At 41.5% G+C, this 24,906-nt stretch overlaps 3 protein-coding genes across 13 annotated transcripts in view; 1 reads left to right on the forward strand and 2 right to left on the reverse strand.

Moving 5' to 3' along the window:
- Positions 1-14,515, reverse strand: part of LOC144009123 (uncharacterized) — a 30,628-nt gene extending 16,113 nt beyond the window's left edge. For 8 of the 11 annotated variants that reach the window (XR_013280842.1, XM_077508655.1, XM_077508654.1 and 5 more), the window contains exons 1-4: positions 12,940-14,515; positions 11,494-11,800; positions 10,469-10,593; positions 4,798-5,001 (exon numbers count right to left, since the gene is read on the reverse strand). The gene's annotated coding sequence lies outside the window, so the exon portion shown is untranslated. The remainder of the gene's footprint in view (positions 1-4,797; positions 5,002-10,468; positions 10,594-11,493; positions 11,801-12,939) is intronic. The other 3 variants (XR_013280843.1, XR_013280840.1, XR_013280841.1) reach the window with 1 other exon arrangement.
- tnfsf10 (TNF superfamily member 10) lies at positions 1,303-14,489 on the forward strand. The gene is made up of 6 exons (XM_077508648.1): positions 1,303-1,892; positions 4,824-4,949; positions 9,086-9,128; positions 10,480-10,596; positions 11,532-11,767; positions 12,928-14,489. The coding sequence occupies exons 1-6, from the start codon at positions 1,785-1,787 to the stop codon at positions 13,135-13,137; spliced, it is 840 nt and encodes a 279-aa protein (XP_077364774.1). The 5' UTR covers positions 1,303-1,784; the 3' UTR covers positions 13,138-14,489.
- Positions 14,516-14,624: 109 nt separating the features above from the next.
- msl2b (MSL complex subunit 2b) lies at positions 14,625-24,371 on the reverse strand. Its single transcript, XM_077508647.1, has 3 exons — positions 23,266-24,371; positions 18,481-19,655; positions 14,625-16,339 (listed from the first exon to the last, which is right to left on the reverse strand). The coding sequence occupies exons 1-3, from the start codon at positions 23,405-23,407 to the stop codon at positions 16,040-16,042; spliced, it is 1,617 nt and encodes a 538-aa protein (XP_077364773.1). The 5' UTR covers positions 23,408-24,371; the 3' UTR covers positions 14,625-16,039.
- Between the last annotated feature and the right edge of the window lie 535 nt (positions 24,372-24,906).

Consider the following 24,906-nt stretch of genomic DNA (forward strand, 5'->3'; position numbering starts at 1 on the left):
AACAGCAGGCAGTGAAAGCAACACATGTACTTTGGACTTGACTGCTTTGTTCTTCTTTTGTTTGACATTCTTTGTACTTGTTCCCCTGACCAACAAATCTTGTTTTACGCAGTCGATCATACGGAGGACTTTTTCCTCTTTTTTTTTGTCGGGTTTCTCATGACATGCTCCTCACGCTTGTTAGCGTGCTAGCGCGGTCAAGCCAAAGTGCCGCATCGCACGTCGGCGCGTTTGCTTTTCCCTCCTCGCAAATTGTCAGCCCGACACTTGATATTCACAGCGCGCGAACACTTTGGCCTTCACGGCTTTTCACATGTCAAAGGATTCAAATCTGCCACAATTTTTGGCGAATTCTCTCCTGAATGATGGGATCCAGGGATGCTATCTAGCTTTTTTTTTTTTTTTTTTTTTTTTTTAAATGGGTTGATTTTGAACATAAATCGCCTTGAAGTCAATGTTGATCAGTAACAAGGTGAAAACGCCACCAATCAAGATGTCATCATATGACCACAAAATTGACCAAGAGACACAAACACTTGCAATGGTCACCAATCAAGATGGCTCATGATGTAACTTTCTTTGCCTTGTGTATGTCAGTTGCACAGTTGTCATAGCGATACATACGATAAACCCATTAAAAGGGAATAAAATTAAACTGCTAAATTCCTTCCCCTTTACTTCCAAATTCTACTTTGTGTTCTCTTTGGCATCCTTGGGCGTTGACCAGAACTAGATCTACTTCTTGCTTTGGCGTCTAAGAATCATGGGAAATGTAATTTGTTACGGGTGCGAGTGTAAACGGCACAGCCACCTTCCATTTGATGGATAATGGGGTAGATGCCACAGACTTTTTAGGGATGCGATACAATTCTGTAATTCCAAAAACGCATTGTGGCTTTATAACAATACGGCGACCTTTTCATTTGACCCCAATGCACCAAGATGTGTGTATGTTTTCACTGTTTTGTACATTTCAATTTTCCGTAAGATTTATTTCTTCATAATATTTTTTTTTAAAAGCCACGTACAACTATGCTGTTTCCCTTTTACGACATATAGGACGTGTTCTAATACTCTTACTGCCACCCTTGTGCCCCTCAATTGCGCGTTCCCGTTAATGGCCGTGCGTGCGTAGAGTGTCTCCGAAGCACTCCGAGACGTACTCAACCGTACAACCGAGACACCCTATATACACGCACCAATCAACGGGAACACGAAATTGAGGAGCACAAAGGTGGCAGTATTGGAACACGGCCTATTACATCGACAATAACCGGAAAAAGCGTAGGGGGTGACTTACGGAAGTCCCGCCTCCTCCGCGGCCATTAGCGTTTGATACCCCACGTTGATGAGGAACAAGTAGTGAGTACATTTGGTGAAATTAATTGTATATTTACATTTTCAGCGAAATTGTTGCGTCTCGGTTTTTAATTTTTGAAAATCTGGTCACCTTATGACATTGTAATTTCTCATATTAACTCTTAATAGACAAGCTATCCCCCAAAAGGACAACAAACAAGTTATTGTAGCACACAAAGCCAACAAGCTACACGGTCTTCCCCCAACCGCCGCTCCTCCTTGGCGCGGAGAGTTTGAGGAGGTTCGGCTGCAGCTGCGGAGCCTCCCCCGTGCCGTCCCCCGGCAGCCTCAATCCCTCCCTCCCTCCCTCCTCGTCGTCTTCTTTGCACTCCTCCTCCTCGTCACTCTACGGCCATTGTTGGTGCTCGCGTGCTAGAAGTCTGTCGGGCCGATTGTGGCCGCGTACCGGGCGGCGCTCTGTCGCCATGACGGGCTACCCTCCGCAGCTCGGAGTCGTGCTGCTGCTGGCCTTCCTGCTGCAGATCGTTCTCGTCACCGTCACCGTGCTGCACTTCAACACCTCGCTCAACCAAGTAAGTCGCCGCAACGCGCTCACTGTCCAACTCAACAAGTAAAGGAGATGAGCGGGCGAGTCAGTCATGAGGTCAGGAAGTGTGTTTGTGTGATGAAGTCAATCAAGTAAGGAAGTAAATAAGTAGGTGAGTAAGTCAATAACTACGCATGTAAGTAAATAAGTATGAGAAAAGTCAGTTGATAAGAGTAAGTAAATAGATGAGTTAGTTAATAACTATGTACATAAGTGAACAAGAGAGTAAATAAGTAGTGTTGTTCCGATACCGATACTGGTATAGGCAGAGGTGCCGATACTGCATTAAAATAGTGGTATCGGTATCGGTGAGTACTCAAAAGTAACATGCCGATACCATTAATTCCAACACTAATATAGGATTTTGGATGCAGCATCTTGTGTCTTGCTGGTGCACGACATTCACTGGCATGTGACATGTTCGCTGCATGCCGATCTAAGATATCCTATTGGCCCGTGAATGCTCTGAACCAATGGCAGGACAGCTTTTTCATGTTGAGGAAAAAAAAAAACCCTCACGTATCGGTATCGGCCGATACTGCAAACCTGGGTATCGGTATCGGGAGCCAAAAAACGGTATCGGAACAACACTATAAATAAGTAAACAGTAAAATAAAGTAGGCGAAATAAGTGAATGAGCAAGTAAATACAGTAGTTGTGTGTGTAAGCAAATAAGTATGCAAATAAGAAAATATGTGAGTGAGCACATAGGTGAGTAAGTAAATTACTATGGAAGTAAATGAGTCGGTAAACAAGTCAGCTAGTGAGTAAGTAGGTGTATTTAAGTATGTAAATGCAAAAGTAACTAAGTAAATGAGTGAGTGAATAAGTAGGAACATGGGTAAGTAAATGACTAATTCAGTAAGCAATCAGGTAGAAGCGTTAGCAGCTAAGTAAAAGAGGTAATTGAGTAAGTTTGCGAGTGAATAAATAAGTAATTAGTGATACAAATGTAATTGAGTTAGTAATTAATTGAATGGGTTACTGTTAGTTAATAAGCCAGTCTGTAAGTAAGCAAGTAACTCAATGAGAGACTAGTAACTATGAAAGCGAGTTCATGAGTAAGTACTTTAAGTATGTGATTGAGAATATAAGTAAATGAGTAAAGGGGTAACTAAGTAAATACACAAGCAATTGAGTGAGTGACTTAATAAATACATAAGCGAGTAAGTCAGTGAGTGAGCAAGAGTGACTAAGTCATTTCAGTGAATAAGCTAGTGAATAAGTCACTAACCAAGTGCGTGATAGAAAAAGAAACTGAGTTAATAAGCAAAGGTGTGAAAATGTAAGTAACCAAGGAAGTTAGTCAGTGACTACTTGAACATGCACATGCTGGCTGCCTGCGGCTTATTTGTTTTCATTATTTGTGGAAGTCAGCAAGTACTTGTTTCTGTACTTGCGTAGAATTTTCCGGTACCTCGACTTTACTTTCTATTCTGGTGATTTTTTTTTTACTTTCAATTCCTACATTTGAAAACACAAATCTGTATTTTTTACTTCTTACTTTGTCAAAATAGATTTATTGCTTTTTTTTTCAACCTCTGCTGATGACACAAATGTAAGAAAGATTACTTTTACATTAGTACAGGAGAAGAATCAGTCATATACAACTTATCAGCTTCTATGACGTGTTAGTACTTTTGCCCCACCTCTGTTGTTTCGAAAGACAACGATCAAATTAGAACACAAAATGCGCCAGAAGTTGAAGTTGTTTTGAGCTCCTGTGAACAATCAGGAAGTTTCTTTTTTTTGCTTTTTGTTTTTTATATAACTGCGCGTGTGCGTGCGCGCGCACCCTTTGGATTAAGTCCAACAGAGTCAAGTTGAATCAGTGAGTCGTGTGAAATGTAGAGTAATGGATACTCATCCTCAACTGAATCGTCTTCCCCAACCTCGAGTTAGCCAACAGATTTTTTGTATTCAAACCGTCTCACAGCACATTGAAATGATTAAAGTGATCTCAATTTACACCGACTAATTTTTTTGAAAAAATAGGTCTTAAGTGCCATATTTTTTTTCCTCAATATATCGTGTTTTTAATATGTCACACTTTTTTGTTCAAGGTCCTCTTTTCATTTTTTTATGTACCGTATTTATTTTTCAACGTCAATTTGAGTTGTTAACTTGTTGAACACTTTGACTGAGTTCAACATCACAAATGAAATGCGTCGCCCACACAAGTCTGAATACAAGAAGAACGCGAACAAATCCGAGGCTTGATCACTTCTTCGACAGAGATGGGAATTATCGTTTAACGAAATCAAAACCCTGACACAGTTTGGCTGTAGCTACAGGTGCTTTTACTCAAGTGAGCTTAGGTGAGTAGAAGCACCTGTGGCAATTGTAGGTTTGCCAAAATACAGCCATTTCTCCCATGGACTCTGAAACTGTTTATTTCGTATAAAATGGGGCAATGATGTCATCTACCCGTGGTTGGGCATAAGTAAAGTTGTTTCCAAGTTTGATATTTACTGTGGAGCATAGTCAGATTAGCCCCCATTTATCTCTGCTCTAAAAAAATACAATTGACAAGTATACTTGTCAAAGGCAGTGAATGAGTTTAAAAAAAAAGAAAAAAAAAGAAAAAAGAAACTGAACCAAATACTGATTATATTTATTAATCATTTCATCTCAGGGGTAGAGTTGACGTTCCACAGCCCACTATTAAAACAAACAAACAAACAAAAAAAACTTTGTAAACATCAATGGCGGCATTCATCGTGATTTTAGTATATGTCAAACATTTTTGGCAGTAAAAGAGTTGATTAAGGTTGTGGCCAATTTTTGCAGAGGATATGTTTAGGCAAAACAATAACAAAAAAAAAAGAAAAATGCAAGCATTTAAGTGTTTTAAGATCCTGTTGACCAACCCGAAGCGTCGTCATCCTTACCTTCACGTGATGTTCATCTCTCGCAGCTGAAGGAGACGTTCTCACGGAGCAGCGTGTCGTGCCTGAAGGGTTGGGATCCGCAGAGGCTGTCGGCGGTGCCGGACGATCCGTGCTGGCAGGTCACGCAGCAACTCCACCAACTCATCGAGAAGGTACGAGGGATGCAAAACGGCAACCTCAGCTCGTCTTCACGCCAGGAAACAGCTGTAGATGCACAATTTTCATTTATTTATTTTCTTCATTATCTACTTCATTTCTCTTGGCTATTATTTCATACCCAAACATGAAAATGCTCCACATCATTTAGTCAAACCAATGTCCACTAGCTTAATTCTAACATATAATGCAAAAAGCCACAGACCAGCTAATAGAAATTAGCATCGATGTTTATCAAGCATAAATCTGCTTTTCTACCACACGCGGAGCAGCAAGACATAAAAAGTGTTGACAACAAACACACTGTCCTTTGGGAACAAAGACTTCATACTGGAGATTAGTTGGGAATTCAGAGAATTGTCCCATGAACCCATAAAAAAAAAAAAAATTGCTTATAAATCTGCAATATAGCAGTACTAATAATATGTTATATCATATGAAGCTCTGATTAAGTCTCACCACTGTGAATATAAAATATTCTGTCCCTTTTACAAATCACAAATCTATGATTTTTTTTTTTTGGTCCATCTGCACCGCATCATCCCGAGAGCTGTTCCTAATATTTCCACGACCTCGTTTGGTCACAAAGCTTCTAGCAAATACACTTTCGACAACGTAAAAAATACAATAACAAAACGATTGTGGAAAACCATTAGCGCGCCGATTGGAAATCGAAAGTCAGCGAGATGTTCTTTTGTCAAGGTACAATTAATCGCCATCGGAGATTACATTGTTTAGTTAATAATCGGAATGAATCATTCTTGATCACATGATCACAGGGACAGAAACCCAAATTGTCAAAACTTGACATTCTATATTAATCTGCTGCTATGTACTTAAATCTACAAAGTTTATATTCTAAAAAATAGATTTAAAACAGCGCATCTAATCTCTCTGGCTGGCACGTTTACTTTTTTTTTTCTCTCTCTCATCAGATTAACGAGAATGTGGCGTGTAGCTGCCTGTTTTATTGACCAACAAAACCAAACAGTCAATAAACATTCAAAAATGAAAAAAAATTACAAACTTATCTAGCATCACAATGGCTGCATTCAGGTTGCAATCGCTCATTTAATATGGATTAAAAAAAAAAAAGATAAAAAGAGAATATAAAATAGCCTACACTCGCAGTTAGTCGCCAGCGTTAGTAACTTGTGGCTAGCAGCTAACCACGCATGCTAGCGATGAGTGGCTAGCTGCTAGCCACGCGCTAGGAGGCCACTCGGTAGGCCAGCGAAGTTTCATCAGTTCCAGCGTGTACGTTGATGAATTATTACTGTAATTTTTCCTCCAAGATTGTAGTATCAAGCAGAGTTGCGTCTTTTGACCAATGTTGACACATACAGTGTATTACTGCTAAACAATTTTTGGGTTTAGCAGTTCCTCTTAATCAGGCTGCTAGCTTGCTAGATGTTAGCATTTATTTGCGCTAATCTCGTTACGAAATGTACCTGACCACACAAAGGTTTTTTTTTTTATCCATCTGCCTTTGTATTTTCTGTACTCAGGTTTATCTTACTATAAGTTATAATTCTGTCAAGATTTTTGCAACAGTAGTTACAAATTGGAGCAAGAGTTACGACTTGTCAGACTTCTGATTTTGTGGAGGCCAAATTTTTTTCAAAGAGTTCTCCCAGCTGGCAATAAATCCTCCACAAATGCGCGTGAATGTTTCCAGTTTATAATAGTAACATTTCTTTCATGTGGCATCTGAATCACTGAAACGTTCGCATGGGAGGGAGTTAAAAAAAAAAAAAAAGAAAAAAGAAAAAAGTTGAAGATGTTAATCAGACTCCCACTCACAATGAAGTCATTGACATCTGTGTGTGATGTGATCCCCTCAACTTTAAATCGGTACTGGAATGTGTGCACCTGCACACGTGCTCACACACAGTAGGCTTGTGCCACCACCCCAGCAGGAAGTTCATGGGAAAAAAAAAAAAAAAAAAAAAAAAAAGTGACATTCAAGACACGCGACGCCATGAGGATGTGTCTCAGTTGAGCAATTAAGGTGATAACCTGGATGATTTATTGTTTCTGTGAAAATCCGTCACAACTTCCCGAACATTCATTACTTTTCAACTTTGGAGCAAAACCAAATTTGGGAATAATGAATATACATTTTGTTTGTTTAAAAAAAATGTTTTTTCTTTTTTGTAATAAAGCTACCATAAACATATAAATTAAGTCATAAAAAAAAAAAAAAAAAAAAAAGATGTAAAATGGAATCCAGACTAGATGTGGACTTTATTAGGCTTTTTTTATTTATTTATCATATCTATTAATATTCATGAGAAGAAAGCTGCTTTATCTTGATAGAATATCGACAGGATGTCCTTCAAGTGTCTTTCCCAGGCAAGAAGTACATGACAATAGCAAATGAATGGCGTCATTGTTGGACGTGTAACAAAAATGAGGAATAGATGTCAAATTTGGTTGATCCAACTTGACGCATGTGACAGTGGACGTCGTCCATTCTTAATCGCAACATTTTGCCGAGTCTGAGTAACCGATTTTGTTGCCCTTTCATGGGCCGTCATCATTTTTCTTCACATCATCATCATCGGACTCGTCTTCTCGTCATTTCAAACAGAACAGATAGAAGAGTTTTCTTCTACGCCGTTTTTATCAGTGATAATTTCGTCGACGAAAAATCTTTGTCGCAAATTTTTTTTCCAGACGAAGATAAAACGAAAACTAAGATAAAAGCCGTTCATCGAGATAATGATAACTAACAATTTCGTCAATGACAAAGAAAAATGAAAACAGTGACAAAAGTTTACAGAATCCAATCAGAAGGAACGAAACGCGAGTTGGAGTAAAGAACTATAAATATAATTTTCTGTATAAAAGTTGAAATGTATGCTGAAAGAAAATAGCAACTATACTGTCAATTTAGCCAACTAAAAGTGCTCTTTTTCGTCGACTAAAATTGGATTAAAACAAATAAAATCAGATGGCTAAAACTTTAATTTTAGTCAAAAGACTAACAAATTAAATTCCAATTGTAAAAATGAACACCGGTTTGTACACGTTGAAAGCACTTAAAAGGTTGAACATGACCTCGACATGCTAATGCTAATTTGTGTTAGCCCGTTGCGCAGCATTTGTTTGAAAATGTTGGTCCTTAATAGTAGCCAAGTAATCTTGCTCTCGCAAGATAAATTCTCGTGGTATTTGAGAGAATACAGAGAATACATCTTAGACCGCTCCCGCTGATAGCCGCCACCAATCACAGAGCGACATTGTGTTTGGGGGTGGGATGGGCAACTGTGACAAAACCAGGAAGCCAGCACCGACGCAGGGGCTAACAAACGAACCCAACATTGACGAATGGTTGCTACAATTAATTCTTTTCTCGCAGAATGACTCACCGTTTCCTTGTTGAATGTTGAACAGCGAGAGGCGCTTCGTGCATTTCTAGCTGCTAAGATGTTCGTGCTTACCCCCCTTCGACAAGAACGAACACGAAAATTTCACCCATGGCCGTGATTGGTTAAAACAAACGTGTAGAATCTCGCATCGTCCAATCAGCTCCAATTATTGTACAGAATGTCCCGCCTTTTCCTGCACAAATTACTGCGGAGACATATCCATCTGGCTTTTGCCAGGTTAGTAGCCAAGAGAAATGCTATGAAATGAAGAAAATGGCTTCCTTTTTTGTTTTTATCCAAACCAATTTCAATTTGATCCTGACAGGGTCAAAGCGCAGACCCATTACTTACATTTGATTGGGCAGAGTGAAAGTTGTCGCAGCCAACTGGCACTCATACGTCAAACATCTCTGGTGAACGTCAAGTATTTTTGCTTTGTTATGTTTTCATCCTGTTATGATATCAATATTGGTTGTGAACGCTTCCAGATGATTTATCAGGCACAGTTTGCGTGTTGTTGCATTGCCTGGTTGGATAGATTGGATGTTTTGTGTAATAGCAACGTGATGATTCAAGCTGCATTACATCCAGTAAATTCGCAACCGAAGGTCAACTGGCTGATGATGTCTTTATTCTCAAGTCCAGTCAAGGACGTTTGACGGCGCTTCGGGATCATTGCCATCTGTTGTTGTGCTTTTCGCAATTTTGCAAGACACTAACAACTCTGATGTGTGTTTTTTTGTTCTGTTGCGGCGCAGTCGTCGCAGCGCTATCAGAAGCAGATCTCGTCTGTGGTGAGAGGTGAGCCCGACAAATACGTCAAGCGAGCATGCGTTCAGCTTTGCATTACATTAGATGGATTATATATTTCAATGGGTTGCCAAACTTTTACAAAGGAATTAGTTATTATAGTTCCAAAATTCTTGTATTACTTTTTTTTTTTTTTTTTTAAACAAACCTTGACAACTTGGTGAGTTTCCATCCTCCTATTTTTATGTAACGAAATTATTTATAATAATCATTAGATAATATATAATATAATAATGAAAATTTATTTAATTCTTTTTAATTTATTTAATTTATTTTTATAGTTCTATTGTAATTATCAAGAATTGTGAAAATAAACCAGACAGGAAATGCTATAAATTTGGAAAATAAAATGAAAAAAATCGCTAAAATGTTTTACAATTGGAGTGTGTGGATTTATTTTTCTGTAAAATGACAATTTTGACTATGGTAGCAGGTTTTGTAAATAGGTTTTGTTTTTTGGTGAAAAAATTGAAATATTTTTGGAATTCATCAAATAAGCTAAAAAGAATCTTTAGTTGACATTCATCCGAACGTTTTGTGGCAGAGAGACGCTCACTCTCATGACATCTCATGGCATAGTCTCCTCTCAACAGTCGCAAAAATAATAAATGGCATAAGATGTCATTGCACGTTCGTTTTGCACATTTTCACCAAATTTGCTTGACAATTTCTCAACATTTTGGATGGGAACCCCATTTATGTATCTTAAAGGGATACTTGACTCGAACAATTTTCAGCAGTAAAAAGTTAATATTTTGTCCATAATGAATTAGATAACTTCATTAATTTTCATGTACAATTCATACCTTTAAAACGTCTTCTTCTTTTTTTTCTACTTGCTGTTGACTGATTATGACAACAGCTGTGCTGAGGACTAATGATGACTCACCTGCTTTCTGGGATTAGTCAGCAAACTGAGCCATGATTGGTCGTCAGCACAGGTGATATCAATCGAAAGCAAGTAGAAAAATTACTTTTTAAAAAAGGTATTAATTGTACATGAAAAATAATGAAGTTACCACAATAATTATAGACAAAATATTAACTTTTCACTGCTGAAAATTGTTCAATGAGCCAAGAATCCCTTTATGGCTAATTCTGTAGAGTAGATTAGCATAGGTGGATATTTTATGAATTGTAATATTTATTGGACTTGAAAGCCCAATTTCTACACACAAAGTTTTCTTCAGTTTCAATAGTAAACAATTTGAATAGTATGGTACAGGCTACGACCATAATACTGTCGTGTATACGCCAAACTATCCAGTATGTACAGTAGTTGTGCCATATATGAACAATAATATATTGTCCATTGTTGCCGTCGGACTCACTTCCTGTTCAGATGAAGTGTCTCGGGTTCTGCCCTCGCTGGTGCCGGGGGACGACGGCGCGCCGCTTCGGCCCCAAGTCGCCGCTCACGTCACCGGAAGCTTCGCACCCAGAGTGGAGGGAGGAGCTGGTAAGAACGTCAAAAGAAACAACAAAAATCAGAATCACATTTTTGCTCGACTGGCAACGGGGGGGAAATGCCACTTGGAACAGCAGCAGACAACATAAAGGCAAAGAATGTTCCAACATCTGCTGTGCATCACCGACAGTTTTGCCATTTTTGAATTGCTCGGCGGACTTGCGCAGCCGCGAGTTTTGACTGCTGATTGGTAAAGTCAACAATCAATTATCAATGACACGAGTGATTGGCAGTCGGCGTGTAATCGGTTGTTTACGGTACAGCTGTATTACAAGCTCTTGGATATGTTCGGAATCTAACCCTAACTGCCGACAGATGGACTTTAAAGTGACGTCCAAATATAAAAAGTGTTGCTTTGGTGCCATCCTGCAGCCAAGAGTTATGTTGTTGTCAGGCAACAAACCTTGTGGAATAGAATGAAAGTCATTTACTGCCATCGTGTGGCATGTGTTGGCAATTACAAAAAATTTTTTGGGTGGTCACAGATCCTCCCTCCCTCCCTCCCTCCCTCCCCCTCCTCCTCCTCCTCCTCCTCCTCCTCCTCCTTTTTTATTAAAATAAAAAAAAAAAAAAAAAAAGTATATTTTTTTATTTATGTTTTTTCCATTTTGGTCTGATTTTTACTTTTATTATGAATGCTTTTTCATTCATTTTTTTCCATTAAAAGTATGTTTTTTTAAATGTACTTGTTCTACAGCACAGTATATATTTTCTATCTCTGGAATGCAATGTCGTGGCACAATGGCCCGACACCGTTGGAAAGGTCTCATCGAGACCAATCCCCGGATGTCCCCGGCAGGGTTCGAGAAATATGGCCGCACAAAGATTACAATAAATAAACAAACCAAACACGCTGTAAAAAATAAACTAAATGATGGAACAGTGTACCGTGAATGTGTTGGTAGCTGACTCGCCGGAGTGTTCAGTCTCCACAGGAGCAATGGCGGCGGACGGCCGGCGCCTTCCCGGCCAGAAGATTTTGTGGTGGGAGGGCCAGAAGGGCCTGGCCTTCCTGCAGGACATGCAGCTGGCGGACGGCGAGCTGGTGGTCCCGCGGCCCGGACTCTATTACGTCTACGGGCAGACCTACTTCAGACACACCCGCTCCCTGGACAACGACGATGACAGAGGAAAGCCTCTGCTGCAGTACATCTACAAGAAGGTGAGGGCGCTCTCGTGCACTTTCTACACGGGCCTGCCGGAAAAAGCAAAAGAAAAGAAGAAAAAGTTGGTTTTATTTATTTATTTACTTGGCATAAAAATCTGATTCATGGTTTAAAAAAAATAAAATTACAAATTTCTATTAATTCAGATCGCAACAATTAATCGACTCGACTCAACAGCCTCTCGTCCGTGTCCTTGAAATAAATAATAATTAGAATAATAATGAAATTGTAAATGTACTCAAATGTTCTTTTTCCATCCTCATGAAACCAAACCGGGGCGGCACGGTGGAGAGTGGTTAGCACGTCCGCCTCCCAGTTCTGAGGACTCCGGTTCGAGTCCAGGCTCCGGCCTTCCTGGGTGGAGTTTGCATGTTCTCCCCGTGCCCGCGTGGGTCTTCTCCGGGTACTCCGGTCTCCTCCCACATTCCAAAGACATGCATGGCAGGTTGATTGGGCACTCTGAATTGTCCCTAGGTGTGCTTGTGCGTATGAATAGTTGTTCGTCTCTGTGTGCCCTGCGATTGGCTGGCAACCAGTCCAGGGTGTCCCCCGCCTACTGCCCAGAGCCAGCTGAGATAGGCGCCAGCACCCCCCACGACCCTTGTGAGGAATAAGCGGTCAAGAAAATGGATGGATGGATGAAACCAAACCATCTTTGTGCTTTAATCAAAATAAGACATTTGTCAACATCTGCTTTGACTTTGGAAAACAATCAACTTTTTTTTAATGAAACCACTAACTGAATCATAACCAATTTTGAATATTTTCTGCACTGGCAAACTGAAAAAATGTCTTTTTTTTTAAATAAAGGGATGGAAATTAAAATTTGTTTTAATTTTTGTTTATTTTTTTAATTTTCCAGCAGTTTAAAAAAAATTAAAATTTGAATTAGTCATAAGTAAATGTGACATTTTATTTTATTTTATTCATTTATTTAGACAGTTGACGATTTAAGGACAATTTTCTTCTACTCATTCACGGTTCCAGATGTCAAAAGATCCATTTTAACTGGGCTGGCAGTGAACGAGTTTTAATAAAGTGAATATAAATAAAGCCATGTTTGTTAGTATGAACAGCGCACAAAGGATGCCGCTTTTAAAATAAATAAATAAATTGTAGAGAAAATTGACAAGTCTTTTTCTTGCGCATGTCGCAGATGAGCACCTACCCGGTTCCCATCCTGCTGATGAAGACCAGCCGGACGTCCTGCTGGTCCCGCGACTCGGAATACTCGCTGTACTCGGCCCACCAAGGGGGGGTCTTCTTTCTCAACAGCGGCGACCGCCTCTTTGTCACCGTGACCAACGCCTCGGCCGTGGACATGGACGAGCAGAGCAGCTTCTTCGGGGCCTTCCTGATCAGCTAGACCAACACGTGTGTGTGTGTGTGTGTGTGTGTGTGTGGGGGGGGGGGGGGGGGGGGATAGGAGGGCGCTGTTGCACTTTGATGGCCTCCGGCGGAACCTGCCGCTCACAATTTGGGTGGACGTCAAACGCAAAAAGATGTTCCAAGCTTTTCTTTGAATGGGCGCTTTGCACAGCTCGACGACTTCCTGGATTTAACACCACTCCTCCATTTCCATGAGTGGACAAACTGATGAATCCAGGTGTGTCTGGCCCTTGTTGCCGGCGTCGTTACTGAAATCAGGCACACCTGGATTAATCAGCTTGTCCACTCATGAAGTGCAGGAAATGGAGGAGTGGTGTTAAATTCAGGAAGTAGCTGTGCAAAGAGCCCATTGGAAGAAAATAAATAAATAAATCATACCTTACCCGACCACTAGGAGGCTCCCGTTCACAACAAAAAACGCAATCCACGTTCAAGTCCATGTACTATAATGTTCTTTGTCCTCACTATGACAATTAAGCACACTAATAGAACTGTGTCTTAACTAGTAACATTTTTTTTGTGTTCGTGGGTGTGTAGTGGGGGGGAAAAAAACGTTACTCGTAAGCCAGTCGTTCCACAAATGCGCCCAAGCGTCTTACTAATGAGGACAAAGCATACTAGTGCATGGACATATTCAGGATACGAAGTAAAAGCTCAAATTAATTTCCATAGTTTGAAAAGCTCAATTGAAAGATGGCTACTTGGTGCTAGCTAAAATAATCTCACAATTTGTTGTTGGTTCACAATGTCGTAAGAACGACGAGTTGGTTTGTGCTTTTTAAGGGCACTTCAAATTGTTTGTTAAATTGTTGTTGCATCAAAGAAAATTTTGTTGTCAAATCTTCCGGCGTTCGTCTGACAATGTTAGGAAACAATCTGTTGTGTAGTTTTTGTTTTCATGTTTCTCGGCTAAATGCGTGTTGAGTCTTACCAAACGTCGCGCAGTCCTGAAGGCGGCCTTTACCATAAGCGTGCTTGTCTTTAAAAGGTTATTTTACATCAACCAAAGGTTACCGTTGACCCCATTGTGGCGTAAATCTAGTGACTCGCCGCATTTTTTTTATGACTTCCCAACTATTGCAGTTTAGCGCCATTTGGTGGCATTTTGGCACTGAAGAAAGTTTGAGTTGAGGCGCTTTGCTGAACAAAAGTATCCCTTTGCTGCCATCTTGTGTCGTCTATAGGCACACGCAATTCCCTTTGTTGGAGCGTTCATTACTCAGATTTAAAAGGGACCATGTACAACAATCAGTTGTGAATAAAACATGAATGTAAATATGTTGGATCTGTAAATATGTTAAATAAAGAGTTTTTGAGTTTATAACAAAATGACACCACTTCGTCAAAGATTCCCCCCCCCCCCCTCAGTTTGGACATTTGGAAATGTCTTACTTGTTTATCTACTTTGTGTTGCCACCTGTGGACAAGCGGCAGAAGTGCACCGAAGACTCAATCACACTTCAGTCAACAGTTTGATTTGTTTTTCTTTTGTGGAAATATGATACATTTATATTACAGGTATTCAAATGCCCCAGGAGGGTGGAGGTGGTGATGGGAGGGGGTGAAACAAAAGCCTTGGGGGTATGGGGGACACGAGACACTAAATGCTCAGACAGCAACCCTCAAAAACTCCAATAAATAACTCGTAACGCACATTTGAAAACATCAACTTTTTCTTCCTCGTCCTCTTAGCAGCAAGTTGGTGAGGGGAAACCAAAACAAAAACAAACGACGGCAACGACACGAGGAGCGCTTAAACACGAACCAGCACGCTAACGCCTCCACCGGGAAAATGAACAGTAAACTAAACTCACGCGGAAGGTCGTTTTCACTTCCTGCCTCGCTCGCCAAAAACGTACGCCCTCCGAGTTCAATCTTGTGATTTTCTATTGTTCTTGTTGGAGGTCGTGCAAAAAACAAACAAGCATTTGCACTCAACATTCGCACCTATGGGCAATTTACTGTCTTCAATTCAACTTGGATTCAAACCCACGAACTCCAAAATGTGTGGCAGACGTGCTAACCACTATTGTATTGTCCAAAACTGCCATTTTATTGTGTGTTCTGTCCAAACCTGCCATTTTGTTTTGTGTTGTGTCCAAAACCGCCATTTTGTTTTGTGTTGTGTCTAAACTTGCCGTTTTGTTTTGTGTCCAAAACTGCCATTTTGTTTTGTGATGGGTCCAAAACTGCCGTTTGTTTTGTGTTGTGTCCAAAATTGCCATTTTGTTTTGTGTCGTGTCCAAAACTACCATTTTGTTTTGTGTCCAAAACTGCCATTTTGTTTTGTCGTGTCCAAAACTGCCATTTTGTTTTGTCGTGTCCAAAACTGCCATTTTGCTTTGTGTTGTGTCCAAATCTGCCATTTTGTTTTTGCTTGTTCTCTTTAGGGTTTGGGGTCACGTTAGTCACGTGATTGTTCAGATGAAAAACTTCCAATTATATTGGAATTTTTAAAGTCTAGAATGAAATAATTGTATTATTATTATTATTATTATTATTATGATGATGATGATGATGATGATGATGACCCGATGTAACAGATTAGGACTTGGAAAGGGCAAATATTCAAAATCTCGGACTCAGTTTCAAACAAGCATTCTCACTCTCATTCACACCAACGGACAACTTTGTCTTCAATTAACTTAACATGTGGGAGGGGAGGAGAACACGCAAAATTCCACACAGGAACCCAGACTTGAACCCAGAACTTCCGAACTGAGAGGCTGAAGCGCTAAAACACTACCACCACCGTGTCAACGCCGCGTCACGAATAAAACAGATCCTAAGATGGCTCCCGCGTGGCCGCTTCACGTACAAAACAATCATGGCCGCGTCCCCGGGGTGACCCCGACGGGAACGGGCGCGAGGCGGAAAAGTCAGCAGTCAAAGTGCATCTCCAGCGAGTCGTCAAAGGCCCGGGCGTCGTGGCCCGCCGCCGACAGGAAGGCGGTGGCGACCGGTGAGCCGGTGGCGGCGGCCACGTTGAGCAGGGCGGTGCCGGGCGGGCCGCCGGGCGGGCCCCGCAGGGCGGCGGCGGCGATGCTGGTGAGGTTGATGCCCAGCGTCAGGCGCGTCTGCTCCAGGGCCTTCTCGGGCACGGCGAAGGCCTCCAGCTTCTTCTCGCCGTTCGCCATGTACGAGTTCTGGCAGCCACGGCAGATGCACTCCTGGCACGCCTGCAACACGCGCGCAAAAATATTACATTCAGAAATAGTTTTGCATGCATTTGATGTTCATTTTAGAGTTTCAGTTCTATGAATTTTGAAGTGCTCATTTTCACAAGTTTTGTACCGGTGTCGGTACCATATGTATTCGGCCTGCCAGATCCATTCGGGGGCCTTCGCCTACAGATGACGTTACGCTACAGGATTGGCTGAGACGTTTTACGCTACAGGATTGGCTGAGATGTCGACGATTGTGATTGGTGAGGCAACTTTCCAGTCGTTGGAGGGAAAACATTGACGCTTTTTACGAAGAAATTTATTATTATTTATCGAATGGGACTTATCACAGCCGCACTACTGGATCAAACTGTTCGGCGACCCAAAAGGCAAGGATTCGTAACGCGTCAAAATCATTCATCAATCATCATCAATCAATTACATCTCACCGTGGCTATTCTAATGTATTGATCTCTCGTCTTCCCTTGTCTAGGATTAAAGGTTTGCCGTGAAACCCTTTCAGACTTGTTTGTTGTTTTGTGGAAGGAAAAAAATACTGAACATATAAAGAAAAGTTGTGCATTCATTCATTCATGTGTCATTCATTGATTTGTTAATGCATTTGACATCTTTAAAGAAAAAGTAAAATGTGCTACTGTAGTTGATGAAGTTAACTTATGAGTTTCGACTTTACGGTAGTAGGCCATTACCTTTGATTAATATTTATATCAATAGTCCATGAGACACACATGCACACACATGAAGGTTACAAATAAATTCGTAGTTACCTAATAACCTGAGGCTGAGTACAGAACATATTGGTGAGGAAATGTCACATCTCAGGCAATAATTCCATCATTTTATTATCATCATCATGGTAATTATTTTCTGCAATACGCACGACCCTCCGCAACTCATAGTGCAGTGTCACCTCTGAGGTGACATTGGCAAGAAAATATTAAAGATGTCATTTAAATAACAAAATGTATGGGCTGAGATTGCAAAACGTAAATAAACGTAAGTATAAAAGCAGGATACTTTAAGATTGACTAAATAATGAAATAGATTGAAAAAATACATTAGATAAAATAAATATAAAAAATGGAGGTAAAATAGCACATAAATGCAAAAAAGTAAAACTGCGATGGGACGAAATATTGTCAGTTGACGTGCTAATGTGTTCCTATAATCATTACGACTGCAAAATTCGGACACCAAACCAACGTGAACACATTTGACACTGCTCGCTTGCTGTACTGACGTCATCAGCAAGCGCCGACCAGACGCGAAGGCCCCCGAATGGATCTGGCAGGCCGAACACATATGGTACCGACACCGGAAAGACAAATTAAGAGTTGTGAGCCTCACGTGTAGTACCTCGTTTGGCCACAACATGGCTGGCAGCACTGAGCTCAACCAGATGAGATGCCGCATATTTGAACAGCAAGAAAATATGGCAGCTCAGTTTGTTGCTGTTCTGTGAAAAGTAGCAGTTGCAATTTCATAATTTGCGAGTAGCTAGTTGACTTTCGTTAGACTTTTAACATTTTTTTTGTTGAAGTATTCAAAATTGCTTAATTCTCTGTGTACAGTGTATGTTGTGTGAAAGTAGCAGTTGTCTGAAATGTTATCATTACATCTATGCTAATTTCTGTTAGCTCATCTGTGCTTTATAAGTTAGCATTTAGCTATCAGACTTTAGTTAGATGAAATTGTATGTCTTGATGGAACATTTTGATGTTTAAATTTATTCATCATTCTCTTGTTTAGGAGTCAGTTTGACAGTAAAGTTTGAAGATGGAGAGACACTTGATTTCTTTACAGAACTTTTGTTGACCCCCCATATGCAATATGAGTCGTCCATTTTTTTTTTTGACAGTAAGAGCGCTCATGAATACTTTAGAAGGTGTTTTAAAAAATAGAAATGTGATAAAGCACGTGTGGGGTAAAATCGTCTGACTGAAATCTTTATTTCAAACATGTAAGCAGTGAAGTCAAAACACATCAAACCAAACGAAATAAAAATTAAACTACTCCTACCCCAACACGATTTTCTTTTAATCATTATGACTACATATGAATAAAAGTCTGCTAATAATAATCCTAATCATCCATGAAATATGAACGTGAGGTGACCAACGCGTGCGGTTCCTCACCTTGCGGTTGGAGTAACATGGACAACGCTGCCCCCTGCAGGTGAGCACCGACGGGTTCTGTGTGGCGCGGCCGCACTTGCAGCCTTTCTTCTCCACGGGCTTTTTGTACAGCGGCTTGGAGGGGCTGGGGGGGTGACCGAGCGGGTGTGTGTGAGAGTGGGGGGGCCCGCGGGCCTGTGAGCGGGGCTTGGGGGCCCGGGCCTTGGCCTTCTTGGGGGCCCCGTGGTGCTCACCCGCCTTCTTGGGCGGCTTGCCGGACGCCGGCGGGCCCTTGCCGGCCTTGGGGGGCCCGCCGTTGGGCACGGGCGCCATGTGGAAGTGAGTGGGCGTGGCGGAGGGGAAGTCGTACGCGGCGGGGGTGGTGCCCAGGCGGGGGCCGCCGTCGCCCCGCAGGAGGCTGTCGATGGGGAGGGGTCGCAGCTTCTCACTGTCGCCCTCCGAGCGCGAGCGCTTGCGGTGGCAGCGGTGGGGCCCTCGGGGGGCGGCGACGGGGGATTCAGGGGGGTGCGGCGGGTGAGGGTGGAAAGGGTGACAGCTGCTCTCCAGCGGGAGGGCAGGGCAGAGAGGCCCGTTGATGGACAGCGGCGTAGGGGGGTCGTCGGGCTCGGTGTCCGTGTCCAGGGTCCGCAGAACCTCCTCCACGCTCAACAGCAGCGGCCCGCCTCCGGGCATGTCGCAAAGGCCCGCCCCACCTGCCGCCACCGGCATCTCCTCGCAAAAATCCTCCCGATTGTCGAGCGCTCGGCCCGACTCGGGCGAGGCGACCAGTCCGTTGCAATCGTGCAGCCCGTTGACGCCGACCGCCTCGGCATTGGCGTCAACGTCGTCGGGCTGCGGCGTGTCCTCCGCCGGCGCCTCCGCTTGGACGGCGTCGGGACGGGGCTCGGGCTCGCTCTCGGCCAGCCGCAGGCCCTCGTTGAGGACGGCGCGCAGGTCGGGCGAATCGTCGGCGGCGGCGGCGATGTGCGCGGCCAGCGGCGAGTGCGCGATGTACAGGCAGAGCTTCCGGTAGCAGCGCACCAGCAGCGAGAGCTGCCGGTTCTCACGGAAGCGCGAGTAGTCCTTGCACCAGCTGCACGACGGCTTCAGCTGCATCCGCTGACCTTTGCACCCGCGGCACACGTAGTGCTGACACGACGAGTCGGTGGGCGCCATGGGGTCCTGCAGCAGGTTGCCTGCACCGCCAGATGGAGGACAGAAAACTTTACAATACGCACGAGAGATAGGCAAAAATGGTTTTAGTAGTCAAGGAGGCCGACAACGGATATTTGGAGCAGATATTCATTTTCAGTGAAAGGGATAAATATTGGTGGCAACATTAAAAAAAAATAAAATTCCAACTCTGTCGAAATCTCTTGTATTGACTACTTTTTATATTTGCAAATAATAATAGTAGTAATATTAATAATAACTAGACTAAGTGCATTTCTGGTGAAATTGCGTGGGAATGCTGAAAGCTAAATGCTAAGATTTGAATGCATGTGGAATGCTTATGAATTAAATTGAGAGAAAATTTATTAAATTATAACCTCCTGGTTACTGGACAATGCACTTTACCAACTGTGCCACCAAGCCCTATCAGACACCTGGTAATGATGATAAGTTATATGGATGGAAGTGGGCGTAGAACGTGTACTTAAAAAAAGTTCAATGTCTGTCCCATTGAAAATGAATGGGGAAAAGTTGATATTAAATGTTAAATTGTGCAAATACCATAAGTAATGTGAAATCAGACGATATATACCCCGGGAGGTGTAAATTTTTGAAAGCAGTTGAAATTTGAACAGTGTAAATTGGAAGAATTATGTGACAGTTGTTACGCGACAAAAAAGTGTGGAGAATAAAAATCACAATAACATATGTGGGAATTATTGGGAATTATTGTATTATTACTATTGTGGGAATGCTGAAGCATTCCCACAATAATAATAAAAATAACAATAATAATCTTAGACAACAGACAGCTTTGTTTTAAATTTCCAACAATATCCTAAAAAGTTAAACGGAAACTTAATACAAGTAAATATCGTAGCTCCCTATTGTTTGACAGTAAATCATTTTTTTCAAAATAACTGAAATGTTCATCCTTATTTTATTTCCAAATAAAAATAAAAGGCTCAGAGAGTTCGCAGGGTCATGGTCAATGAAAATGTCAATAAGTAGTTTGCACATTTTTTAATACACTTAACAATTCTAAAAGTAATCTTTTATCGGCTGTCAGATTTTGAAAAAGATACCGATATTTCTCCGATCAAACTGCTAAATATCGTCACAGATAACACCTGTTTCCTTAACAAACTTGCAAATAAATTTACTCAGTGTTCCTTTTTGGAATTCATTTCAAAGTTGTTAATCCCTTCCAGCCACAAAAAAAAACATTTTTTTCTTTAGAAACTGTACTATTATGTTCAGAGGAAAGCCCAGTCTAAAAAAAATAAAATAAAATAAAAAAATAAAATAAAATAAAAAGTAGTGCCTTAGCACCAGCTAGTGGCATCTTGTGGCGTTATGCTGTTAGTAACTATGTTGAAGTGAATTTTCTAATGTGAAAAAGTAGACAACTTGTTGTCTGTTAGCAAAGCGGGAAACAAATTCAAAATGATTCATCAGATTTTTGTAAAAAAAAAAAAATAATAATAATAATAATTTAAAAAAGAAAATTGTAATAAAGCCACTGCACGTTTGACGACTAAGCTCAACTGTCTCCTCACGAACCAAAATCTTTTCAAATTCGACCTCGTCTTATCAATGCCTTTTATTTTTTGGTGTGGAGGACGGTTGGCATTATGTCTGGGATGGATGAACTTTTCCTCCTTCCGGCCTCCTCACCTCACAGCTGCCTCAAGTGTGTTTATTTATATTCCGCGGCCACAAGCGCTCTTTTGAGCGCCGCTTCCTTAGCAACGCTGGCCGCTGTGGTCTGCAGCTGCGGGCAGGAAAAAAGGGATGAAGGCCCATTGATAAGGACGACCGTGGCTCGCATGGGCCATATTGATCATTCATTCACAACGAGGAGGCGAAATATGGAGAAAAAATAGAATCAAAACATCCATCTGTTCATTTTTTTATGCACTGCAACTCATTATAGATTATTATTTTTTACAGTGTGAAGGATGTTATCCTACTTCTTAACAGTGAGAACAAGTCAGAAGGAATAAATCACGTGTTTTTTATAAGTGTAAATTAAAAACTATTTTTAGAAAATGTTGTGGTCTCGCTCTATATCATGTTCCTGGAACATGTGCCCAAAATAAACAAATCTTCACTCTTCAACCTGTCTTTAATGGTCAATTTAGAGTCTTCAATGTAGCTAATAGGGCTGTGCAATTAATTGAAATTCAATTACAATTTCAATTATTACACTCCACAATTACAAAATCAGGATCATCGTTTTTGTTTTTTTTAAAAGTTATTAATACAAATTTTTTTATTTAAATTTATACATTTGCACCTTTTTAAAATTTTAATTAAATTTTGTTAATTATAGTGTTTCAAAGAATTTTATTCATCTGAATATTTTGTATTTGTTTTTTACGTTTAAACATTTTCTTGTTTTGTAGTTCAATTTTTTGCCAACATAAATACACAGGCCTATTATTATAAATATACTTTATTATAAATTCTGTTTGGTCCAAAGGGAACTTACATAATTATAGTGCTTCTTTTTAAAAAAATTGGTCTTAATATGTTAAAATGTGTAAACATTTTATTGTTTTGTACCAAAACATAAATAAATAAATAAATAAATGATTGTCCTACTGCACAGTGCACAAGCTGCACTCCAACTTCAAGTTTTTGCCAACATAAATGAATAAATGAATAAATAAATAAATAAATAAATAAATAAATAAATAAATAAATACAATTCTGTTTGGTCCAAAAGGAACTTACATAATTATAGTGTTTCTATTTTTTTATTTGGTCTTAAGATTTTAAATGCTTAAACATGTTCTTGTTTTGTACCAAAAAATAAGTAATTGTTTGAATAATCGTGATTTCAATTATTGCCAAAATAATCGTGATTATAGTTTTTTCCATAATCGAGCAGCCCTAGTAGATAATGTGTTATTTTTTCAATACGAGAGGACGCCAAAGTTGAATCCAGAATGTCTGAATTGTAAAGCAGACATGATTAACATTCTCCATTCAATAACCTGCAAGGAAAAAAAACAAAACAGTACATTGATGTATGGCTTTACATTTACTTGTGCAGCTATTTTTTTTTTTTTTTTTTTCTTCCATTAAAAATTCATTGTACTGGAGTCCCACAGAAATCCAAAGGACAGCGCACAAGAGCACAAAGGGGGTGTGTCGTGATGCGTTCACTACCCCTGGAAAACACAGAATCACATGCCACCAACAGAAATTGGTCATCATTTTTTTTTCATGACCATTTCACTCACGACGTGCAAAACATGTTGAAAACAACATTATTTTTGACGATTATAATAACGATTGACGTCATGACGTCATCTATAAACTGACAGAATGTCAAATTAATGAACGCCAATTAGCGGATGTTAAGACGTCCAGAGGACACGACGACGAAATTCAATTCAAAGTAATAGTTTGAATCATTGTGACTAGATTGGGAATGTTGACGTTTGGGCCTTTCCGACAGCACTTGAACGCGGCATCATCCCAAAACGCTCGCATGGCAGCTGACAACAAGCACGCAAAGCACACTAGCCACTCAAGTCAGTGATGAATAAACTTTTTTTCTCTCTCTCTCTCTCTCTCTCTCTCTCCCTCTCCAAAGCTCCGTGCAAGCTCAACTGAACTCACCGCAGACCAAGCAGGACACGGACTGTCGAAAGAAGGGCAGCAGCTTGCACAGCTCGGCCAGGGCGCGGGGGTCTCGGGGGTCGCACTGCAGCACCGAGCGGCTCGCAGACACGTAGAGCGACGTCGCGTTCACCGGGTTCATCGCAGCGGCCTGACCCAACGAGCCGGTCCCGCTCGGTTCACGAATCCCCGATGCGTTCAAAGCAGCAGCAAAGTGTCCGGGAAACACAAACACGACACGCGGCGAATGGACTCTGGGGGCTTTGAAGACAACATAGAGGGTCCGGGGGTTTGGGTTAGGGGGGTCTTAATCGCGTTTCATCAGTCCCATCCCGAATCCATCTTCGATGCAGAATTGTTCACAAGTTGGTCCTGGTTCGGTGGAGCATAGTGTAACGGGTACCGGAGCCTGAACGTCGCTTCAAAGCCGCTTGATCGGGGCTCTCACACGGGGGCTTTGGTGAAAAAAATGCCCCGGTTTGCTACGGTTGCCCAGAGATACTTCCATAGTCGGAGTGCGTGTCAGTCTCGGTTTGAAAAACAGCCGTCGTGCCGGTGTCACGTAAGGCGGGCTGGGTACCGGGACCGGTCGGCTTCCGCGTCTTGTTATTGTTCGGCGAGATTCATGGCGGCCCCACAACAAACCAGAAGGCCGCGGCGTCGCCAACAAGCTCTCCTTCGGCCGGAGGAGCACCGCCTGGCCGCCGACGAGCTCGCAGTCGCCCCCGGTTAGAGTTAGGGTCCGTCGAGGAAGAATTTCCCGGCTCCTCCGGTTCGGTTGGGGCGAAAAAAGTGAGAGCAGCGGAAGCCTCGGGCTCTCGTGACCGCGCTAGCCGCCTGCGCTACACCAGAAAGCGGGTTGGAGAAGCAGGCCGTGGGGGGCTCCGCACGGTTGTCAGCGGGGCTCAACTCTTCCCGTCGCTCCCCTCGGCGGGATCGAGGCGTCCGGAAGGAAGTTTGGAGCCCAAATAAAATCCTCTCCGAGCCTTGGCGGAGCCAATGGCAAAGAAAACGGGATTTAGTCCGTGTTTGTGTTGGATGCTACAGCTAGCAGCGGCGTATTCCTCATACCGCCCGTCGCCTTTCCCACACACGTCCACTTGGGGGTGCTGTGGTGCAAGTCTCGCGAGGACGTTTGTGACGTAGGATGACGTCAGGAAGACGCTCATGAATGAAAATTTGATAAAGAAAATTTAATCTATTAACTCATTTCTTCTTAATTCTTTGTATCTTTTTGATATTTCATGTTAACTCCCGTTATTACCTCAGGACTGGAATAGCTGTTTTTGTCATTTACACAGTTGTACCATATACAATGTCAGTGAAGTCTGAAAAGGAAAAAATAAATCTACAAAGCTGTGATATTTATTTCCAAAAGTCACAAGGATATTTTGAGCCAGTGACGACTTGAACAGGGTATCTACATTTGGTCATTTAGCAATTTTATGGCTGTAATAAAATCTTGATTTATATGGCATATACTTTATTTATTTTATTTTTACAGAGATGTTTTACCTCAGATTTTGCTATTCTAGCCAGCATTAATATTTTTGCAAAATGGAGGTAGCACATACAGTCGGATATCATTATCAAAACACTAATCAGAAGACAGTGAAAAGTAGTTTGTTTTTCTCACAGTGC

Source organism: Festucalex cinctus, chromosome 20, assembly GCF_051991245.1.
Source record: "Festucalex cinctus isolate MCC-2025b chromosome 20, RoL_Fcin_1.0, whole genome shotgun sequence".
Taxonomy (NCBI): Eukaryota; Metazoa; Chordata; class Actinopteri; order Syngnathiformes; family Syngnathidae; genus Festucalex; species Festucalex cinctus.